General features: G+C 47.1%; 2 protein-coding genes across 5 annotated transcripts in view; one reads left to right on the top strand and one right to left on the bottom strand.

Annotated features, from left to right (window-relative positions):
* Positions 1–4,896: 4,896 nt before the first annotated feature.
* On the bottom strand, positions 4,897–10,681 carry LOC144941841 (uncharacterized). The gene is made up of 2 exons (XM_078868327.1): positions 9,271–10,681; positions 4,897–5,456 (listed from the first exon to the last, which is right to left on the bottom strand). The coding sequence occupies exons 1-2, from the start codon at positions 10,543–10,545 to the stop codon at positions 5,442–5,444; spliced, it is 1,290 nt and encodes a 429-aa protein (XP_078724453.1). The 5' UTR covers positions 10,546–10,681; the 3' UTR covers positions 4,897–5,441.
* Positions 10,682–12,577: 1,896 nt separating this feature from the next.
* LOC144941842 (pantothenate kinase 3-like) overlaps positions 12,578–18,462 on the top strand; it is a 34,265-nt gene continuing 28,380 nt past the window's right edge. For all 4 annotated transcript variants that reach the window (XM_078868331.1, XM_078868328.1, XM_078868329.1 and 1 more), the window contains exon 1: positions 12,578–12,972. In XM_078868331.1, the coding sequence (XP_078724457.1) occupies positions 12,675–12,972 (298 nt within the window). In that variant the 5' untranslated portion in view covers positions 12,578–12,674. The remainder of the gene's footprint in view (positions 12,973–18,462) is intronic.

Genomic DNA, 18,462 nt, shown 5'->3' on the forward strand with positions numbered 1-18,462 from the left:
GCCTGTGGACAATATCTACCTTAATCCCACATGTAATTTATTGACTTGCGCGCATGCCGCGTAAGAATATTTATTTTAAAATAGCAAAGCAATCTTGTTTGCCGTGTTCATTAGCTTGTCTTTGAACGTACAGGTGTTACACATGCATTTTATTTGTATACCTGTTATAAACTATAAGCATGCTATTGTCTGTTGTTGACCAGGATGGCACATTCAAATTCTTCAAAGAAGCTCTTGATCAACTCAATGAGTTTTAGTGGGATGTCATATGTCAGTAAGATCTTCCAAAGACTGTCTCGGTGTATGCTATGAAAAACTTTCTTAAAGTCGATTAAATTTAGGTATCGTGGGGCTTTCCATTGCAGGCACTGCTCTATGATATTGCGTAGAGTGAATATGTGGTCCATGCAGCCTCTCCCTTTTCTAAAACCAGCTTGCTCGTTCCGCATGGTCTGGTCAAGGGCACTGTTAATCCTGTTGAACAGGATTTTGCAGAAGGCCTTATCTAGGAAGCGAAAGGAGTGTAATTCCTCGCCAGTTGTTGCAGTTTCCAAGCTCTCCTTTTTGGGAAGTCTCACGATTAGGCCTTTTGTCAAGTCCTTGTTAATGCTGTCACTCTCCAATGTGCGTTGGAACAGGTCTGTAAGTGAATATGCCGTGGTCTGTGAATCAGCTTTGAGCATCTCAGCATGGATGGTGTCAATGCCTTGGAGCCTTTCCTGATTTTATTGTGGATATGGCCTTGTTGACCTCTTCGTTGGTTGGGGGGGGGTCTGAATTAATTTGTAGTGATGGGCCATATATAACATAGAAAAACATATGTAACATCTTGTAATGAAGAAGTTGGTTGAGGTCTATTTAAGACGGTGTTAAAATGCTCAACGCATCTTTCTGCCTGGGCTTTCTCAGTGGCGATGGTCTTGCCTTTGACTGGTGGAGTTGACTTCTTGTTCCGCAAATTTATTTTGTCATTTTGATAGACTGTGCTAATGTCCCCTACAACCACGGCCTCCTCAACAAGTTTAGCTTTGTTTTCAATGTAAGCTCTTTTATCAGCTCTTGATTTCATTTTGACTACTTTGTCCAATGTTTTGTATGCAATTTTCGTTTTTTCCTTTAACCGAGAAGATTGAGTGTTGAGCAGGTTTCCTTTTTCCTTAGATCTTTCTTCAATTGCATTCCAGGTGGAGTAGGTCAACCATGGCTTTGAGTTCTTCTTTTTGTATCCTATAGTTTCCTCGCTTGACTCTTTGTAGGCTTTCTTGATGTCCCATTTATCCTACACTAGGTTTTCCTCTGTGATGTTGAGATCTTGAAGTGCTTTGAACCAGTTCCTGAGTTCTAGCTTGAACTTCTGTTTTAGTTCTGGGTTTTTGAGTCTTTTGCTGTCCAATCTCTTTCGTACCGGTTTTTAGTCTTGTGTTTTCTTCAGCTTAAGTATGATCCTTGCGATGATGAGATGGTGGTCGTTATACACGTTTTCCCCCCTATGTGCTCTCATATCCAAAAGTGACTTCCTCCACTTGCCATTTATGAGAATGTGATCAATTTGATTTTGATCTCTTCCATTGGAGATGTCCATGCTAACTTGTGATTGTTTTTATGTTGAAAAATAGTCCCTCCAATTACCAGACCGTTTAATGAGCAAAAGTTGGCAAGTCTTTCGCCGTTTTCATTCGTTTATCCATATCCGTGTTTGCCCATGTTCTGTTTGTGGTTTGAGTTGTCATTCCCCACTTTTGTCTCCAGTAATAAGTAGCATGTCATGATGTGGTGTCTGGGAGGGCAGTGTTTTCAAGGCTTTATAGTATGCATCCTGTTTGTTCTTCTGCGTCATTTGTTTGTGCATAGCACTGAATGATTGCTAGTTTGCAGAAATTAGAGTTGAAGCGTGCTCTGATGAGTCTCTTGCTAACTGGTTCCCATTCTATGAGTGATTTAGCATGATTCTTGGATATGATAATGGCCACTCCCTCTGTGTGTTTGTCGTCCTTCCTGCCAGAGTGAAGGATGATGTATCCACTCTGATGAAATTATCCTACCTGATCCAGTCCAGTGACACTCGCTCACTTCGAAAATGTCAATTTGGTAGTGTATCAATCATCTCGTGGACAACTTGGGCCATCTTGCACGTCTGGTACATGAAAAGTACGTTCCAGGCTCCAACCTTGATGTTGTGCTTTGGATCTAGGAGGCCCCCTTTCACCTTTCCAACATCCCTCTGAGGGTTTTGATTGGAGAGGGTCATCTTGCCAGTTCCGTGGCTTGGTGCTTCCTAGTGGTCCTGTATTGAATATGTTCTTGCTGCAGTTTACATAACAATTCAGTTTTTTTTCCGGGGTGGGGTTGTTAGCCCCACACCAAACCCCCAACCTGGAGGACCAGGGATTGTCCATTTCCTCTGTCCTCTACCCTTTGACCAATCCGGCATGGTTGGACCTGCTGGGAGCCTAAAGCTCCTGCCAGCTTTGCTCTCTGGGTCATGGAGGCATACAAGCTTCTCTACCACGACAAGGCGACAACCCATGAGAGAAGACTACTAGATGAAGGTTTTCCCAAACTGTCGCGATCCTTCAAGGTCCCACAAAATGCCACACAGCCAATCTAGCTCCTGCAAATAATATGATCTCATCACTCAATCTCTGCGGTGGACACATTCCGTGCATGTAAAAAAAGTGTATTGATAAGTATATAACAATACTTACCTAAGGCATTTCAAAATATAATTATACAAATGTCATAATAGTAAGGGTTCTCAATTCTCAAACTTATATTTCCCATCATTTCGAAAGTACATGTTTATTATGATCCACTGCTAATTAATCACAATACTGTAATTGTACATTTGCAGATATCTGCTGATTGTTGAATGTGGAAATCTGGGCCAAATGAGGTTTAAATGCTGGAGTTTAAGAACCGCCGATTTTTACTAAAGGCTCTATACAAATGGCAAGCACAGCAGCACGTGTCATGCCGGTGAGATGCATTGGGATTGCAACGGTTGGTGAAAAGGACGCTTCTCTGCTAAACGGCGCAGGTGTCATGTTTTGACATATAGTGATGGTTTAAAATATGAGGTCGGTGCTTTTTCTATAACATTTTATTATGAGGAGTATTTTTAGCTCTCAGCTTGACATCCATCCGATCTAGGAAGGTTGCCATATGACTACACATAAATTACCAATCTTCTAAGAAATCACTTAGCCTTTTAAAACATGCGTGCAACGGAGCTCATCTGTATTAAGAAAACAAATGTTGCCTAGATTTACTATAACATGTGTCATTTATAATAAATATTCCATAAAATATGTATAAGTATGATTGTTCTGCTTGTCTCATATTCATTTGAGACAGCAGAGCGCAGCACCTATTTACAGGAAGGTGCCACCTAGAAAACAAATATTGAGCACAGACACTGCTTTCCTTAAAAGTCAGAGATACTTTTTTTTTATATTTAGCTCAAGTATCACCTATTGGTATGGGAATGGTGCAGTGGTTAGCACAGTGGTGCAATTAATTTATATACCAACCTGCAGTGACCAGCGTGGCAACTATTTCTATCTGGCCATTCCAATTTTTTTGCCAGCACAATACACAATAAATATTTGCCAATGAGGCGAACTAGTTAACCGAGACGAGTTGCTACACTATATGACAGTGTATTGAAGACCTGCTCTTTAGTTGTATCAGCGTGAAGTGTTCTGAGAAAGTGTAATAAAAGATCACCATGATGCTGTTTCAGACAAGCGACAGAGGAAGGTGCTGCCTGTTTGTGTATTGAGTATAGTGAAATATAATGCAGGATACAATAAATATACCACTTTTTATTATCCACCCTTTCCCGGTCAAGTGAAGCAATTTAGATTAAATATATACTACCGAATGCAGTGATCGTAAACGTTAAAAAATTTTGACACATTCAATGCGTGAACACTGCTATCTTGTGGTTGCAAGACGAATATTTAAAGATGGTTGTGGTTTAGGCAGGAATTAAAGTGAATGTGCTGATGAGTATTGAGAGATTTTTGATTGACAAAGCTTGTGAGATGACAATAGTAATAATGACATTACACCACTTTGTGATTGGGAACATGTTTCCATTTTCACGAATAGCATTTATCATGACTTGTGCATCCAGAAGTGGATTTGCAAAGAGCTGCAAATTGTTAAATATGTAGTGTACACACGAGTTGAGTTGGCAGGCATCAGAATTGACAAGTGATGCAATTAAAAGATTGGGCCATATGTAAGCACAGCTTTCAATGCAAGATTATAGAGGGGTGTTAAGGGGATGCATAACGTCATGTGCACACTTTTGTTGATATTGAGGTTACCGTAATTGCAAATATATTTGCAAACTATTGTAGTAACGCTCACGACTCGTTCACACCGGAGTTGGAGGCACACTTGTTTATTTAACACCAACGTTGTGACATACACATTTGAGGGGGTATCGGCCCCCTCACCCGTCTATCTGAGGACACACCTCTCTAGCTAACCCTAGCCTGCCTCTGAGTCCTCCACTAATGGGCTAGGGGAGGCTATCTTGGCCCGACACTGGTCAGTCGGGCCCGGTACCCAGAGTCCAGACCAGCACTGGCTCTGGCTCTGGTACCACGCCACTGGCTCGAGCCTGCGCGGTCCTGATAAGGACGGCGTACCAGGGGGAGTCCAGGGCTCTATCTCAGACGTCTTCCGCCTCCTCTTCTTTAGCTAAACAACACTCCCGAGCCCTTCGATACAATCCCCTTTTATACCCAACCCCTCCCTGAGGGGTGGGGCCCCGGGGGATCATAACGACCGAATCGACCCCCCAGGGTGTCTGGCGCGGACGTCGCAGAGGGCACCTGCTTGTGCACACATGTAGCCCCGCCTACTGTGTTTGTTTACCATAGGCTGCCATGCATAACGGGCTCTCTCTCTAACACCCCTACATCACTCCCCCCCGCATAGCATGCAGCCGTCCCGGCTGCCAACATACAAAAATTTGACAATAAAGGTGCCTTCACCCCCTGACCGCGCGTGTGCCTCACTATTTTTTGAACAATAACAGGAACCAGAACAAGAACGCAACAACAAGATGAGAAACAACCCGACGCACCCCCCCGAATAAATACGAATTCCGTAAAAAAACAGCTTATATACAACCAGCAGGGAACCCACCCCGCACACACAACAAACGGTGAACCCAGCATATGTACATCCGAGGAGCGGGAAACACACCATCCACACAACACCCAATAAACACAACAGCTATGTACACATTTTCCGGCCTCACAACAGTTTGCGCATTTTAGCGCGCGTCCTTGCAGCGGGCCCCTCACACGGGGTAACCCCGCGTGGCGGACAATCAGGTGGCGACTGTCCGTCTTGAGGTGAGCATTCCTCTGACTCCGCGTGACCCTCGGCATCCGCAGGAGGGGTGATCGGGCGTGAGCCCGTCACTCCTGATGCTCCTGAAGGTGGCACAGCCGGCAAGGCATTAGGTGAGAGCGACGGAGACGGACCCAGCAAGTCGGCCGACCCCCCACATGTTTGGCCACGCGCGTGTGAAGTGGGGTTGTGAACCGCAGCGAAGGGTTTTAATCTGGAGGGGTGCACGAACCATCGCCGCTTCCCCCACTTGATGCGCACGCACTGCGGACGTAACACCTCCACCACTTCCACAGGGCCCCGCCACGGCCGCACAAGTTTAGAGGAGGTTGCCAGTGGCACCTGGGGGCAGTGCAACCATGCCTTGTCCCCCGGCTTCCACTGCAGCATGTGCGCTCGACTCAATCTGAGGCGCTCATTTGCCTTCTGACGGAGGTCAGAGTTTTGCATTGCAGCATCCCGTGCCTCGGTCAATTTGTCCAGATTAAATTTAACGTGGTCAGCCAGATTAGTTTTTCCCTGCGGCACGGGGATCCGCAACTGGGCACGAACAGGCGGGTCTGGTTCTCGGCCGTACATAAGGTAAAAGGGAGAAAACCCCGTAGCCGCATGGGGTGCCATCCGGTACGCCGCCAAGACCCCCTGAATTTGTAGGTCCCAATCCGTTTGCGAGTCCGAAACTTGTTGTGATAACATGGACGAGATGGTGCGATGCAAACGTTCGACCATCCCGTCAGTTTGTGGGTGATATGGGGAGGTCCGAATTTTCTTTGTGCCCAGGAGATCGCAGACTTGTCTGAGTAGTTTACCGGAAAAATTTCTGCCCTGGTCGGTCAGCAGCCTCTCCGGAGCACCTTTGTCCAGGACATAACCCTGAACAAAGGCCTCCACGATGGCTGCTGCCGACTGGTTGGCCAAAGGCCAGGCCATAGGCCAACGTGTAAAATACTCGACACCCGTCAACAAATATCTATTCCCTCTGGGGGTGGCGGGGAATGGTCCCAAAATGTCCAGAGCGACCAGCTCGTTTATCCTGGACACTTTGATCGATTGCAAGGGCGGGTTAGACTCCCGTGCCGGCGGTTTGCGTTGTGCACATTGAGGGCACGATCCCAACAAATCCCCCACATCCCTCGTCATGCCAGGCCAGTAAAAATCAAGTTGCAGCAAGGCGAGAGTCTTTTGGGTCCCCAGGTGTAGGAGGCGCTCATGAGCGGCCCATACCACCCTACCCCGCAACCCAGTAGGGACAACCAGCCGATGTCGACGTGACTTCCCGTCCCAATGCATTAGCAGACCTTGGCACATTTCCCATGCGTCGGAACCACCACTTTTTCCCCCCGCCGCACCGCCAACGCGACGTCGCCACCCGAGGAGGGAGACATCCTCCATCTGGAGGCGCCCCCATTCAATGACGGGCAACCCCAACAGGGAATCTTTGCCCTGCTGTTCGATCGAATTAGGAACCATTGCATCGTCGTCGTTGGCGGCCGCCAAGACAGGTACCGATGTGTCCCCTGGAGGCCTGCAACGTCCAGACCCCAGGAGGCATGCACACTCGGAGGTGGTTGGCAAGCGTGACAGAGCGTCCGCGTTGGTGTGGCGAACGCCCTTACGGTATGTGGTTTGGAAATCGTAATCCTGGAGGACCTCCAACCATCGGGACAATTGTCCCGATGGCTGTTGAACCCTCAGGGCGTACTGCAGTGCCGCATGATCTGTGCGGACGGTGAAATGCCGACCGTACAGATATGGGCGATACTGTTGGACGAAATGGACAATTGCCAACAGTTCCCTACGGGTGACACAATACCGTTGCTCCGCTGGAGACAACACCCGACTGCCGTACGCAACCACATGTTCCACGCCGTCAACCACCTGGGAGAGCACGCCCCCAATACCCGTGTTGCTCGCATCGGTGTCGAGCAAGAACGGTTTTGAAAAATCAGGGTAAATCAGGGGAGGAGCGTTTACCAAAGCATCCCGAAGGGAGCAAAAAGCAGCCTCCTCCTCCTGACCCCAGCAAAACCGAACCCCTTTAGATGTTAAAGCATGTAGGGGTTTGGCGATAGTCGCAAAATTAGCGACGAAGCGTCTATAATACGACGCAAACCCAATAAAACTCCTAACCTCTCCCACTGAGGTGGGAGTCGGCCAGGAGCTTACACACTGCGTTTTGGCGGGATCGGTAGAAATACCTGAGCGCCCCACGATGTGCCCCAAATAACGCACCGACTCGCGTAACAAATGGCATTTTTGGGGCTTAAATTTCAAATTAGCAGCCCGCATCTTTAGGAAAACCGCCCGCAACCTCTGGAGATGTTCCTCAAAAGTTTTGCCAAAGACAATGACGTCATCCAAATAAATCAGGCACGACTCCCATTGCAATCCAGCCAAAACCAATTCCATCAACCGCTGGAAAGTTGCCGGCGCTGAGTGTAAGCCCATCGGCAACCGGTTGAATTGAAACAGGCCGTGCGGAGTACGGAAAGCAGTTTTAGGCTTTGAATCATCGTCCAGAGGAAGCTGCCAGAATCCCGAAAGTAAGTCCAATGTGGAGAAGAATCGCGCTCCCGCCAAGGCGTCAAGCGATTCGTCCATCCGTGGGAGCGGGTATGCGTCGGCAACCGTAATTTTATTAAGGCGCCGAAAGTCAACGCAAAACCGCAACGAACCGTCCTGCTTCTTAACCAGGACGATCGGCGCTCCCCAAGGGCTGTTGGAGGGAGAAATTATGTCGGCGGCTAGCATGTCATCAACAGCCGATTTGACATGGTCCTTTTCGGCGGGACTCAACCGAAAAGGATTTTGGCGTATTGGCGCGCTGTCACCCGTATCAATATGGTGACGCAGCAGATGAGTGCAGCCCAAATCGTATTTATCCCGACTGAAAACGTCGGAAAATTCCCTCAGTAGTGTCTTAAGACGTTGGCGCTCTAAATTTGACAGGTCCGTCGATCCCGCGCAAAGCGCCTCGAGCCACCCTTCATCGCTGTCTGAATGTGGTCGCGGTGCAGGGGCAGCACCGACATGACTCGCGACGGGTTCCTCACAGGGCACCGGCGTTGCGTGAGCAAGCACGGTCCCCTGTGGGACCACCACCGTCTGCGAGCCCACATTGAGGACCGCGATGAAGGGTTCTCCATCCCCTCTCACTATGGTCTGGGCCGGGAGTAAATTAGGTCCACTGACCCCGGCCCTAGACGGTCCCAGCAAAACCCCTTGAGCCCCAATGCCCTTAGCGAAGGGCCGCCGAAGTCTCAAAGGAATTAACATTTGCGCCCCCGGAGGAACGCGCACCGTTCTATCTACGTACGCCGGCACCGTCGCGAACGCCGTCCGGCTCGTAGCGGGGGATGGCAAAAACGCCATGCGTCGGCCCGATGGGAGCTCAATGCATCCCTGGTCGATTAATATCCTAATCGGCATTTTGGCCAGGAAATCCGTCCCCAGCAGGCACGGAACCGCCAGCGAGGAGGAAACAAAAATCGGCCCAGATAATTTAATATCCCCGACACAAATTTGGGCTCGAATTTGTCCGATGATGCCAAGTGAACCCCCGTTAGCAGCAAAGAATGGCACATTAACAGGCATCAAAGGACGGCTCTGGGCAGGGAGAATGTTATAAATCAACTCCGAAATAATGGTCGCCGATGCTCCTGTATCGACCAGGATGCGCACCTCGACCCCATCGATGTGACCCACAACGGCCGACGACCCCGATGACGCGGCTACAACCCGATGGGCCAACACGGACCACTGGCTGGGTTCAATGTGAGTACCCAGAGCGGTGCGTGTTGGTGCCATGGTACGCGATATTTGCCCCCCCTTCGCTGCGGTGTTCGAGTGTGTGACGGGCGTGTGCGTGGGCCAAACATGAGGGGTGCCGCGACTCGCCGGATTATGATGGTGGAGCTTGTGACGAGGGCCGGCGTCCCGTTGAGGTGTCGTTCCGCGCTGCCGAGGAGAGCGGCACCCCGAGGCGACGTGGCCCCGGATGCCGCAGTTATAACAGCGTGGAAGCGCTGGTGGCGACGATGGACGTTGTAGACGGCTTGAACCGGCCCGGTCCTCCCGCGCTCCCGCTCCGTGCTGCCGTTGATGGTTGATGGCGCAAACCTCTTCCGCCGGGAGGGTGGCCGCAGCGACGGCGCGCCCGCTCGCCGCCTTGCTGGCCTTCCGTCGTTGAGAGGACAGGTTTGCGTGGAGGAGACGGGCCGCTTGGAGGGAGCACATCTCTGCATCGTCCTGTGCGACAATGACGATGTCTAAGTCGTCCGCCAGCAAAAGTATCTTCTCTGTCACCATGGCGTCGACACCCTCGTCATCCATTCGTGGAAAGGCCTCCTTCGCCAGTGCCAGGAGGCTTGTGCGGTACGCCAGGGGCGACTCCTTCGTCCCCCGCTGGCGATCGTAAAAGAGTTGGCGACAGTCCGATGGTGGACCATATACCGCCGACAGCACCTGCATCGCCTTCCGCAGCGTGGAGCGCCTCTCCTTCGAAGCCGATGTTAGAGTGGCGAGGGCGTCGCTGTCGAGAAGTGCTGGCAGCGCGCGGAGAGCCTCGGCGTCTGTCCACTGTGCCATCTCCTGGTGAGCGAGGAAGCGCCGCTGGAAGCCGCCCCAGTCGCCATCCTCGCCCACAAATTCCTTGAGTGGAGGTAGCCGCTGATGTAAGGCAGCGGCTGCAGAGGAAGAACGCACTCCCTCGTCCGCCTCACTCAACTCAGCGTCGGCACGAACCAGCGATGGCATCGCCGGTCGCACCCGTGGTGACGCGGCAGGCACTGTACTCCCGCCGTTGGACGCGATGCTTAGAGCGGCCACGCCCTCAACAGCAGCTGCGGCGATGGCGGGAGTTTCAAAATGTTGCTCCGTTGAAATGGCGGGAAGGCGCTGTGGTCGTTGGCTGCTGTCGCCTCGTGGCGGTCCCGCAGCCCCCAGCCGCGTGATGTTGTCGAGCATGGCGGCTGCGGCGTACAGCAGCTCGGCCAGCTTCGCGTGCGCCTGCCTCAGCCCCTCCGTCGACGGCTCCCCTTCCTCCAGCTGCTGTGGCGTGGATGCACCCAGCCCCGGCTGCTCGATGGCATCTTCAGCCATCTCGGGCCCTCCGACTGCAGCGGTGTCCTCCGCCCCTGGTACTCCGACTCGAGTCGTCCGGCGTGTATCCATGTTCGTACTTTGTTTCACTTCTGACGCCAGATGTAGTAACGCTCACGACTCGTTCACACCGGAGTTGGAGGCACACTTGTTTATTTAACACCAACGTTGTGACATACACATTTGAGGGGGTATCGGCCCCCTCACCCGTCTATCTGAGGACACACCTCTCTAGCTAACCCTAGCCTGCCTCTGAGTCCTCCACTAATGGGCTAGGGGAGGCTATCTTGGCCCGACACTGGTCAGTCGGGCCCGGTACCCAGAGTCCAGACCAGCACTGGCTCTGGCTCTGGTACCACGCCACTGGCTCGAGCCTGCGCGGTCCTGATAAGGACGGCGTACCAGGGGGAGTCCAGGGCTCTATCTCAGACGTCTTCCGCCTCCTCTTCTTTAGCTAAACAACACTCCCGAGCCCTTCGATACAATCCCCTTTTATACCCAACCCCTCCCTGAGGGGTGGGGCCCCGGGGGATCATAACGACCGAATCGACCCCCCAGGGTGTCTGGCGCGGACGTCGCAGAGGGCACCTGCTTGTGCACACATGTAGCCCCGCCTACTGTGTTTGTTTACCATAGGCTGCCATGCATAACGGGCTCTCTCTCTAACACCCCTACACTATTGTTGTTTACTAGTATACTACCTTGTTTTACTGCCATATTAGGTGGTCAATATTTACTTGAAGACTAACACGATTCTCACTGTACAGTATTTTAAAATTATATAACAGTGTAAGCAAGTCTCAAACGAGTCACTGTATACCATTTTTTATTTCTATACTTTATTTATTATTTCAAATGTATTTCGTTTAGCTGTATTAAAGTAGAATACATTCACATTTTAATAACCGTGCATATTAATTCTCAATATTACTCTATGTGAATGAATATTTGTTGGTATGGCCTCGTAAATGTTTAGGCATATAGTGCATAACTATTCATCACTAGAGTTGGGACGGTGAGTCGCCAAAGGTAATGACTCGACTAACATTTGTAACAGACTAATTGTGTGTGCTTAACTACGTTCTCTTCATAGCAGTGACGTGCGGTGAGGTCAATGGCTGAGTAGGAGGCACTGGCTCGTGTTAGAGCCAGATTCACACTGACGGGGGCGTGGCCTCACTGAGACCAGCAAACCTAAATATCTTAATACACACACGTGAAATAAGTTACCTGGAGTATGGAAGGCGAGGACATGAAATGAAGGGGTCTACAAACATTACATTGGTGACATACTGAGATAGTAACAGGCACGCGCTTATTGCCCGCGCCCCATCCAGTTGCTGAGGGGTTGCGCAATCAGAGGGGAGGCTGAGCTCGTCGCTGCCTCACCTCTCGTCTCTTCCTGTATTTGCAGCGGAGCTCCGCAAATTTGGCGATTTTGACCATAAAAATGATTTGAATCGTACAGAAATTACATTTATAACACAGATCAGTGGGAAATCTTCATATTTATTTCATTTGATTATTCTTTTTTTTCGTAACAGCTATTTTTTCATTGGAGTATGGCAAGGGGAGGCAGAGGCAGAGCCTCCCCTGCTGCTTTAAATGTCCACGTGATAAGCCACTTCGTTGAGCTATCATTTGTGGCCAGGTCATTTCTAAAAAAAAGACTTATACATCTCAGTAGACATTACCTGGTAAAACAATATATATATTACGTACATGGAAAAATCGATATACCATTAGAATCTTTAAAATTGAGATTAAAATAGAAATCTTTAAAATTGTAAACTATTTAATTAAGGACCGCCCCCATCCCTTTCCTCAGTGCACCCGGTCCATCACCACGGAAACCGCAGTCCGCGCCGCTGATTGGCCGAACTACCAACCAATCACAGCACGGCCTAATTTCCGCAACATAACTTTTTTCATTTTCACTTAAAATATTAATCTTTGAACTAATAAATCAAAACACTTACAAAAACTATACCGTAAGGGCACACATAATAATTAATAAAAATGCGTTTAAAACTAATTATATTTTAAGATCATGTTTGGTGATGACGTCACCCGCGCGCGTTCATTCCGCGTACAGTGCGCGCACTGTCCGCACGTCCCCATCGGAGGCGACGCGCGCTCCGCCTCAGGAGGGCCGCCTGCAAATTAACGCAAAATCCTCCACAAACGGAATAGAATTCAACATGCAGCAGCCGTCGGAGCACGACATGGGGGAGCAGAGCGGGCGAACGGACCTGCCAAATGGGCTGCACCGCTGCCGCAGTCACCGCCTGCCGAGCGTCAGCTTGGAGGACGCGGCGGCGGCGGCGACGTCGGCGGCGGCGACCGCCGGGAGCAGCACCGACGATGCGGCGCGGGAGGCTCCGGGATCCCCTCTCGCCTCGCCGCGCTCCCCTCTGTCGCCCTGCTCGCCCAGCAAGATCCCACGCTGCTGCGCCGCCACGCGCAAGCGCCTCGACTCGCTGCGCCGTGGGAGGCCGCGTAAGTGGTGGAGGTGGTGGAGAGAGAGTGGTGGTGAGGTGCTCATGGTGGAGCGAGAGTGGTGGTGAATGGGGTGTTGAAGATAAATGCAGTCGTGATAGGGTGGGCATCGGGTGACTTGGGGTGGCAATGGAGTATTAATTGGCAATTTAGTGGTACTGGAGGGGGTGATTTGAGTGGAGGCAACGGTGTTGGGTGGTTAATTGCGTTTTGGGGATAGTGGAAGGATTTGTTGGGCTGGTGGGGAAGGGAGTGGGTGTGTTTTTGCTTTAGTATCTTCATAACAAATGCTGACATATAACTGAAAACAACGTATACTTCACAGTATCTCCATGCTCAAAATGAGCAAAGGAGTTGGCACTAATCTTCATTAGGTTATGGAAATTATTCCCATATCGCTCCGAGTGTGTGGGGGTGTGTCTTGACGTCCCATCAAGTACGAATATCGACCCATGAAAGGTGATGCGCCAAGGTGACCCTTGGCAGATATTTGAAAACGTGACCTTTCGATTGAGGACTAACCGCCAGGCCCCGCTGCCGAATATAAACAATGCATTGGTAAGTACGTTAAGGGGTAAGAGTCAATGTTTGCAAAATCAATGTATAAGCCCAGATTCATATTTATGGGTCTTTCGGTAAAGTCACGTAGATAGGTTCAAAGAAAATAACAAAAAACTACGACGTTTCGATCGCAACACAAGCGGTCGTCTTCAGGAAGAACCTGGGCTTAGACATTGATTTTGCAAATAGTGACTCTTACCCCTTAACAAGCGGTCGTCTTCCTGAAGACGTTGCGATGTGTTGCGATCGAAACGTCGTAGTTTTTTTTGTTATTTTTTTGTTCTTTTCTTTGAACCTATCTACGTGACTTTACCTAAAGACCCAATAATATGAAATCCTGCAGTCACGAAAGCTTTAAGTCAAGATTTTGTTTGCATTCTGACCACGAGTATTGTGGTTAATGCAGACATGATTCCTTGTAAAAGGTTTCAGTTTGGTGTTTTAACATCTCAACACCTGTTTAAAGCTTTCCTGACTGCAGGGATTCATATTCTTGGTTCTTTCGGTAAAGTCACATAATAATGTATTTTATTATGTTTTATTTTTATTATTTTATTATTTCCCTTCTACGGGACTTTACCGAAAGAACCAAGAATATCTTAACACCTGTTTTGTTGCCATAAAAAAGGGGAAAACTTATTCTCATAATGGTTAAGGGTTTATATATTTTGTCTGCGTATACTGCATATGCACTCTGTAAAGCTTTTCCATATAATACAGTGCAGCTCCAAATGCTTGTTTATGGATTACGTGATGGATTATCAATTGGTAATACATCGTCGTTTAGTGTTCTTTCTTCATCAATGTTGTAATTTGCCGATGGACGGACTTTGTAGCCTATTGATGAAGTGACTCAATATTGAGCCATACATTATAAACACACCAGGCTCTTTATCCTCAAAAGTATACAATTACATTTAGTTCGTTGGTCTCTTGGCCCTCTTAGTCAATATTTTCCAGCATAATTTGTGTCTCAACTTTCCAATGTTTATTATTTACCACAGATATCCCAAGTAAGCTTTTAATATTATTCATAATTGAGCCAGTTTCACAGTTCGATAGTTATAGACAGTTGCACGTGGATTCAATTCAAGCGTGCAGACTGTTATGCACTTAAAGTATTTAAAATGTCCATGAGTTGATTATTTAGTATGTTTCATGGAGTATGTTTCATGGGTTAACCTTAACCACCCCTTCCACCTTGGTTTTTAATGCTACTGTCATTGCTTTCGTTGCCTTTTTCGCCATCGTGTGTTTTAATAGTGATACTACTAAAGCACAGCATTTCTCTGATTTTGAAGGACTTTGCACGGGGTGGTGGTGTGCACATTCAAGTATATTAAACAATCCTTGGCTTCATTCACAGTTGATCAAACTTGGCAATGCAATACATTTCCCCCCGTGTATAAGGATTAATTTATATCTATCATTGTTTATACTAAGTGTACTGTCTGGATGATTACCTTTGTGCTGACATCAACAATAACAACCCGTTTTTCTGCTCTCGAGTTGTGCCGTGATGGCAGACATTGACCTCATATCAAATTGACTTTCCTTTTAATAATATTTTTAAGGTAGCATTTATGGAATTTCCATTATGTTCTGTTCTTTAAATAACCATCAGATCACCCTTTGTACATGTATGTGTGTTGAACTTATTTCGAACCGTACCTAGACACCCATGCTAATTGGAAGTACATGTGTGTATGTAGTCTGCTGTACTCCATTCCAAATATTCACGAGAGTGTCTCTCAGAAAGCATATAGGCCAGAGTAATAATTTTCAAAGAAAATACATGATAACATTGTTATTTGTAAAAACCCACATTATTATAAACTCTGCTATATAATGAGGGGTGGAGAGGTGGCGCAGTCGGTAGGACACTGCGATATGAACTCTGCTACCTGTTAGCTAAGACTAACGACAGGAAGGGGTGAGTAGAATATCTGAACTGGTGCTGAGTGCCTTCTCTACCAGCCCAAAGTGGCCTGCATGGTGAATTTTGGTCAAACAAGTCCCACAACAAACACTGTTCTAGTACCTGACTCTATGATATTGTATTTCATTAGCAATATCATTGCTATAGCTTTCAAGTACTTTTGTATGCAATTATAATTGTTTTTACCGATTTCAACAAGTTTTGAAAAGTAAATTGGCCAAATGTATTGATGTACGCAGAAGCCTTCTTGTGATGGATATTGGATTATTTAAATGGTTTTAAAATTAAACAATGAATCTATTGTTTTTTGCAGAAAACCTTAATACTTATGTAATGAGCGACTTCCGAGACACAACGTGTAGAGGGCTTCCTATTTATTTCTCACACTTGGACACAAACACTGGGCGATATATATAAACATAGCTTCACACAGCCGACCTTTTTACACAGCCCCATCGTCGGCATCTAACTACATAGCCGGTTGACTAATGTAGTGATGACGACGATGGGAGCCGTGCAGAGGATCGGCCATGCGGCCAGACGACGAAGAGAAATGACGGCGAGCAGCGACGCAGCCAGGAGCCGGGACCCCGTGACAGCCCCGAACCTTCGGTTACGTCCCCCCTATACACTTCCCGGCGTGGCCAGGGCCCGCCTCCGGCCACGCCCCGTTCTAGAGCCTTTGAGCAGGTTCCCGGAGCTTCCCGACTGACCCCGCCCTTGACCTTTAACCCAGACACGCCCCCTTCTAGTTTGTTATTATATAACGCGGCCATACCCGTGATTACCCCTCCTGGCCGACAGGTGGCATCCTGTCATTACACTTACATACCAGCTGAAAACTGAAACATGTCACTTGAGCAGTTCTAAGTCTTTTGATGTTACTTCGTACACAAAATCATGATGTTGTGCAGTACATGTGTATTTGTCAAGACCACTACCATTTACAAAGTAGTTTAATCAAAATTTCAAAGCCATTTGTGCTAATTTGAATATGGTAGTCTTGAGTTTGTGCATAAAGAGCATCAGTGATGCTAGCGTTTTGGCAGTGAGTGATCAAAGCTTATTGGTATTGCCGATGTCTGAATTAAGATACATTTTCTTTACAAATTTCACATTTTTGCGCATAAATATTTCAATACAAGTTCATTGACCATTTTTACAGTCCAAGATCTTTCACTTAAAAGGTTTATTTATGTTTACTTGTAATACCTATAATACTATAAACGTTTCATATGTATTGCACCCAGGTCAACCAAAAAAACCCAGAAACCACTACCACAAAGATGTAGTTAATGGTGCATTGCACATCAACCTAATGCTTGCATAATTTACATAAATAATTTACGTGTGATTGAGCATGTTTTTTGAGTGATAACTCTTGTATAAAATTGCTTACAAAGCTAAAATGAGCACTGCCTGAGAATATCTTGTTGTATACAGACTGTAATAAGGAGTTTGTGGTACACAGGACTGTATTTAACTGCCCTGTCATGTCTAGAATGAAATTAATTCTCAATGCCATAATTTTACTGCTGCAAAACCAAGCAAGCTATGTCTGTAAGTGTGACCTTAAACTATGATTACTACAAGTGGGCCTTTTTCCAGCATGCAGGTATAAACCTCCATGTAAGTGTAATGTCATAACAACAATACCCTGTTAAATTTTGTTTTACGCTGATAGAATTAATGTATCCACAGAGACTCTTGAAGCCTTTGTGTAGAGTTGATGATTATGAAAAAACTCAAGTTTTGACTCACAGCAGCAGTGGTGTCCTTGAAAACTCGCATAACCTTGACCGATAAATGTTGCCACATCATGTCACCCTTTAGTTGGATAAATACTTTTATAACTTACACACTCAAACCAAACAAGCACTTTTCCCCATCATATATAATACTGTAACTTAATTCTAAACAAAATTGTACATATATTACAAAAAGTATTTTATCGTACTTTTCATCCCTTTGTCGATTCACTGCTGGATGAAGAACTCACATCATGGGGGGGGGGTTGACCATATTTCACCACATTGGTCATTGCAGGTTGGTGAAAGGGTGGGAACTCAGAACCATATTCTTGGTTCTTTCAGTAAAGTCACGTAGAAGGGAAATAATAATGATGATTGCTTGTGTTGCAGTCGAAACGTTGTGAGAATTTTATTGTTTTATATTTTTATTATTTTATTATTTCCCTTCTACGTGACTTTACCGAAAGAACCAAGAATATGAATCCCGGCAGTCACGAAAGCTTTAAATCAAAATTTAACTCAAGTCTTTAGGATAATTGTGCAGTGTATAAATACACTGCTCTGGCATTCCACCTGTATGTATCATATTGGTTGATAAAGACATTGCATCAAGCTATCATAATGGTTATTTGTCTAAATTAGATCAATTTATAAAATGGATGCATGTGTGCAACAAAGGCTAAACTTCCAGTTCAAACAATGCGAGTTAACCTTTGGTCCAGAAGACTGTTATGTTGGATGATGTATTGCTTGGCAGCATAGCTTGCCTATAAGTAGTGCCTGTACTTAAATTCAAGGTTAACTGGTCAGAAACCTAATACTGACTCTCATGGCCATTTGATGGGCACAACAACACAGAGTACAAAGCGTCCTATACTTGGGAAGAGAGGCCTCTGCAATGGCTGCTTCCCAATGATACATGCTAACGGTCCCAGAATATGCACAACTTTTAAATACTGTTTAACTTTACCTGCATATTGGTTCAAACTGAGTTGTGCTGAGTGACTGATGATGCCAGTTTAACTATTGCTTGCCAGGTAGGTGAAGATAGAGTTTAGCTGACACGCAATTTTAATGGCAATGATTCAACAATGTTACGCTGCATTCCCACAGCGATTAGATACCAGACCCAAGCCATGTTTTGCCTCTTCCTGGAATGGCGAGATGTTAAATACCTCAGCTGGTATACAGGAGGTGGTATGTTCGATCTCGACCTTGACGCCTGTATATTTGGAGTTT

This window comes from Lampetra fluviatilis, chromosome 25, assembly GCF_964198595.1.
Source record: "Lampetra fluviatilis chromosome 25, kcLamFluv1.1, whole genome shotgun sequence".
Taxonomy (NCBI): domain Eukaryota; kingdom Metazoa; phylum Chordata; class Hyperoartia; order Petromyzontiformes; family Petromyzontidae; genus Lampetra; species Lampetra fluviatilis.